Below are 4,947 nucleotides of genomic sequence, written 5' to 3'. Positions count from 1 at the left end.
TCCACAACTTCAAGCAACCTGAAATTAAAACAAAAACACTAAATTTAACTAGTTGCATATCTGTTTAATTTGGCTACACCGTATTCATGAAATATCTTTTAAGAATAATTAAATTACAAAAAAATTTAGAAAAGTTAATATTTTTAATAATTTCTCTATTATAAATCCTAATAAATAGAGAAGACAACACGGGGATAAAAAGCAAAACAGTAGATAAAGTTAGCTGCTTGAGCCAGATTTTACTTCTTCCCGGGTTGAGCTATTTATTTATAGCCAAGGCAAAGAAGAGGAGCATTGAATGGATTATAAAATTTCTACCTTAAACTTTGACATATAACATTGGTTTTATGACAATTTGTTCATAAACCATAACATAACAACTACCAATATTATGTTCTAAGTTTGTACAACCATCGTAGATAAACGTATATCTTATTCTCACTTTAGGCCTAGAGCACGGAGACAAAAAACTACTAGGTTAAGATTCTAAAGATCAGCTTGATGAATAATACAAAGATGAGTCGAGCTGAATATTACTAAAAACTGGCTAAGTTTTCGGGTGACTGTAGAAAGGTGCAAGTTGAGTAAAATGCAGCTGCTGCAGCCCTGACCTCTAGTCCCTTTTGCGATTCACTCCCTTTGTGAAGTCTGCACAATGAAAGGAAACAATACAGGAATACAGTCAGACAACTAGCTCGTGATCATCTATACTGCTAGTTATAGCGAAAGAAGTAGGATTCACACACTATTGAACTATCCCCCCAACTTGATTGTCATCAAAACAACTAGGGGATGAAGATGAACTATGTAGAATGGACCATATATTGGTTTGCGCATGCTGAACACGATGATTACGTAATTTCACCAGCGTTTGAATCAGTTGGAAAGTACTAGTGACTTACACGAGGATTTGATCTACACCTCTTGTTCATCTTTCTTATTCAGCGTCAGAAACTACAGATCTACCAGACAAACTACTAGTTATATTTATTCTCCTGTGTATTAATAGCATGTAAGCGCTGTGATATCTTTATTAGTTATGCTTACATGACATATTTACTAACATCTAATATCTTCCTCTCGGCTAGAAAAGAGCTATAAAAAAAATTATGTTGGGGGATAAAGAATGTACATGCTGTCAATTTCTGATGTGCCCAGTTGTTGAATACAAGAGGCTACAGTACAGTCGAAAAGACCATTGCCACAGTGCAACTTCATTGCATTTACCTGGCTCAACCAACTTACCTGTAAAACAATAATCAAAGAGAGACTTGTTTAGGGACCCTCGATCCCAAGTAAGATAAAGTCTGTAAAAATAGTTGCAGGACAGAATAAAGAGAATACGGAATCCAATAATATATATAAGGGAGTAAACCAACGGTACTGACATTTGCAAGTTCCACAATTTTATTTTTTTTTACTGCAAAAAGCTTTAGGCGTTTTTTTAATATAAAAAATGAAAACAAATTTGCTTAGTTATAAAGTGGCAATATTTAACAAGAGTACTAGATGAAGAATCAGTAAAATAATAATTATTGGTCACCACTGATTCAAACCATCACTCCAAGTCCATAAATAGACATAGAAAACTCAAATTAGAGATGTGCTACTGCTTGTCCACCGGAAAGTGACAACACCAGATGGACTTGAGTTAATCAACTCGTGCTTCTTTTAGATGTGCTACTGCTTGTCCACCGAGCGGTGACAACACCAGATGGACATTAGTTATTCAACTCATGCTCCACTTATCAATTTCGCAAGGAGGAGATTACTTACCAGTTGCTTCTCTTCTTTATTAAGTTTATTATTCATCTGATCAAACAGGGCACTCCATCTGGCTTTGTGCGAGTCATCTGAAGGACTAGGAACAGATAAGTTTGTTGGGTAAGGAGCATTCTCCTTATTAGAAGACAATTCTTTGGACACCAATAAAGGGAGTTCTGTCTCAATGACAGATTGAACTCTATCCTTACTACGTTGTAGTGCTGCACACACAGTAGAGCTGTATTACCAGGCTGAATTGTCTATCCCCAACAGTCTACAAAATCGTTGGAACTGGAAAATACCTGTAAGGCGCCCCTTAATGTCTTGATGAAGAAGTTCCAACCACTCGGAAGCTACATTAGCAGCTGTAATTAGAAAAACAACATAATATTAGATTATGACATAATATTAGTTTCAATTTTTGCAATACCTATGTGTCCATGTCAATTAATGTTAAATACACAGTGACCTACACAGTTTATTGCAGGTGTATCGTCGTATATCAAATCAAACATTTCTTCGACTAAATTCATCATTTTCGCACAGAAAGCAATAAACGTCTAATGTAAGATATGGAAAACAAAATGCAGACCTTTGAGAGAAAGAGTAGAAACAGTGGCTTGGTTTGATGATTCTTCATTAGACAAAGAGCTCACATTTTGTAATGACATAGCTGCAGACGATGACTGTTTCAGAGCAGGTATATCCTCATATCTTGCGGAGCTCACCAGTGCCTCCATTTTAGAACGAACCTGCCTACTGTTTCTCACATTGTTTATAATTCCAGGGTTTAATCCATTAAGCAATCCGCTAGGAGCAGCAACTTTGGAAAACCTGTCAACCTGATTTTTGGCAACATCCAGCCTCTTCTTTACTGTCTCAGATTTACTTTTATTTGCACGTGGCTTTGGCACCGGCACACTTCCCTGAAAAGTTGACATGAAACCATTTTGCTTCATTTGTTTCCAAATTGTCATGGGATCCTTCTCCACCAGTGGGTTACCTGTACTTCCACATTCTGAAGCATCCCTTGATTTAAACTGATTACTATATTTGTCAGTACTTAAGGGGCCACAGTACACAGAACTTGAAACACCTTCTGCGGCATCATGGTGCAAGTTGATTTCTTTTAAACTTTTATTATTAATAGAATCTACAACCCGTCTTGTGGTGTCCTCAGATTCAGAACTTGTCTGAGCAATGGCACTGACAAAGCCGCTGGACATTTTAGCTTTAGCATTGAGATCAGGTGATATGATGGCAGGGCTAGCCAAAACCTGGCAACTGTCCTTCCCCGTTTTACCTGATTTTGAAGCATTTGAATTCACAGTATCCTCGGTAACTTGAGACACCTCCTTTTCAGCAGAATTTGCAAGGTTGCTAGCTTGTTTGTTTGTCCAATATTTGATATTATATAGGTTAACACCTGGTAGAATATATTTCATCAGTCAAACGATCATGGACATAATAGTTCAAAGTTCCGGTGTAAGCAAGCAGATACCAAACTTAATTTGTAAACATTTTTAAAAGCGCTGACTTTCAGGGTGAGGAGGTTGCATATTCTTTGAAATGAAATGACTCGTTAGTCATTTACTGGCAGATTCAGTATCGTTCATTACAATGTACTTCTGCATCAGAAATCCAAATACAATATCCAATCCAACACATCAATTATGTCCAAAGTTGACCACCTCCAAGTTTCAGATAAGATTGATCAACTTAGCTAACATTAACATCAACAGACAATGAAAGAAGAAGTTTGGAGGCTTAAAATCAAGATGAGCTACTTAGTTTTCTTCTCTTAGAAAAATTAAATTGGAATATAGCAAACATATGTAGGATTTAACACCTTTCAAACTTTGGGTCTGATTTGATTCTTGAAAGCAGTGGTTTGGGGCTTTTGACAAAAAATTGAGTACAAAGGCAATCCCTAACTAAAGCAATCCAACCCAGTATGTTTTAGGTCAGTTTCTGGTTGCCCGAATCTTGAAACAATCAATCCTAATTCTTACTTATTCGTCTTGGGTATTGGCATTTGCCACCCCTACTTCCTATCTTATTGTGGATTTGGGGCTTACTCTCCTAAAATTTGGCTTTCTCCCTTAAATCGAATAACACATATTAACAAATATTAGTAAGTTCAGTCACTCATTAACAAAACTTCAGCTCAATTGTCTAAAACCGCCAAATAAAATCAAAAATTTCTTTAGTCTCATTGCTAAATTCACTAGTCCAAATTTTATGCAAGTGTAAAACCATGTGTAGCGCTCCTATGTCCCATCCGAACCTATACGGTTTCAATAATTCAAATTTAGGAAATTCACAAAATAGTTACACAAAACCAGTCAACAATATCAGCTAAAATCTCCATAAATTTGCAAAATCAAATTAATAACAGCACACATATAGATTAAGCAGCTCATAAATCAATACAACAAAACCAATTAGCTCTACCAAGAAACATAATTTACCTTCGGATCGAAACACCGATTCAAGATCTCTATATTTGACTCTCTTAGTTTCAAGATCCAATCTATCTCTAATTTCTCCACAACCCCTCTTCTTTCCTGCCATTATCTGCAAAAAAAATCAAAAAAAAAATCAGTAAAATTCAAGAAAACACAAAATCTTGTATTTTCACAAATTACCCATTATCAATCTAAACTTAAAAATCAAAATCAAACCTAGAATTGGGATTAAAGGGTCTGTATAAAATCAAGAAAGTTGCAATCTTGCAAAGCTACAAGATTCAAATTCAAGAAAAGGGGATAAAAAAAAGTAGAACTGGAAGCTAAATAGAAGACAATAATATATAAACAAGACAATAAATATTATATATAAGTTTGCATAAAAATAGAGAGGGAAATTTTTGTGTAGAAGCAAACAAGAGAAGAAATGAAATGGTGGGTTTTTTAAGTTTTGGTGAATTGTTTTTGAAACATGGCGCGCCCAAAAGATAAATGGTGTTTTCGAAACTATTTAAAATTTGAAAGTAGAGTATGAGGTATGGGCCCAATTGCAGAGCTAATATTTGCCGCCCTTTGTTTAGCAAGTTTTAACACAATTAAAATATGACAAGAAAACTTGGAGATTTGAAGTCCAAAATTATGTATTGAACATGAAAAATGATGCATATAGAGAAAATTAATATTAGAATGTGCAGGGATTTCTTATACATTTTAA

The 4,947-nt window shown here is 35.2% G+C and overlaps 1 protein-coding gene across 1 annotated transcript; it reads right to left on the bottom strand.

The window, feature by feature from the left end:
• Positions 1-301: 301 nt before the first annotated feature.
• Positions 302-4,697, bottom strand: LOC141689452 (uncharacterized). Its single transcript, XM_074493740.1, has 7 exons — positions 4,449-4,697; positions 4,236-4,341; positions 2,357-3,190; positions 2,067-2,129; positions 1,777-1,985; positions 1,133-1,245; positions 302-648 (listed from the first exon to the last, which is right to left on the bottom strand). Exons 2-7 carry the CDS (start codon positions 4,336-4,338, stop codon positions 537-539), a joined length of 1,434 nt encoding a protein of 477 aa, XP_074349841.1. The 5' UTR covers positions 4,339-4,341; positions 4,449-4,697; the 3' UTR covers positions 302-536.
• Between the last annotated feature and the right edge of the window lie 250 nt (positions 4,698-4,947).

The sequence above is a fragment of the Apium graveolens genome, chromosome 10, assembly GCF_009905375.1.
Source record: "Apium graveolens cultivar Ventura chromosome 10, ASM990537v1, whole genome shotgun sequence".
Taxonomy (NCBI): domain Eukaryota; kingdom Viridiplantae; phylum Streptophyta; class Magnoliopsida; order Apiales; family Apiaceae; genus Apium; species Apium graveolens.
Note: the sequence above shows the minus strand (reverse complement) of the source record. Positions and strands in the feature narration are given on the sequence as shown.

Excerpts from the sequence above, each read along its gene's own strand:
- LOC141689452 (XM_074493740.1), bottom strand. The coding sequence starts at position 4,338 with ATGGCAGGAAAGAAGAGGGGTTGTGGAGAAATTAGAGATAGATTGGAT. Across the intron at positions 3,191-4,235 it reads ATCGGTGTTTCGATCCGAAG|GTGTTAACCTATATAATATC; the intron begins GTAAATTATGTT and ends ATATTCTACCAG. Across the intron at positions 1,246-1,776 it reads ATAAAGAAGAGAAGCAACTG|GTAAGTTGGTTGAGCCAGGT; the intron begins GTAAGTAATCTC and ends ATTGTTTTACAG.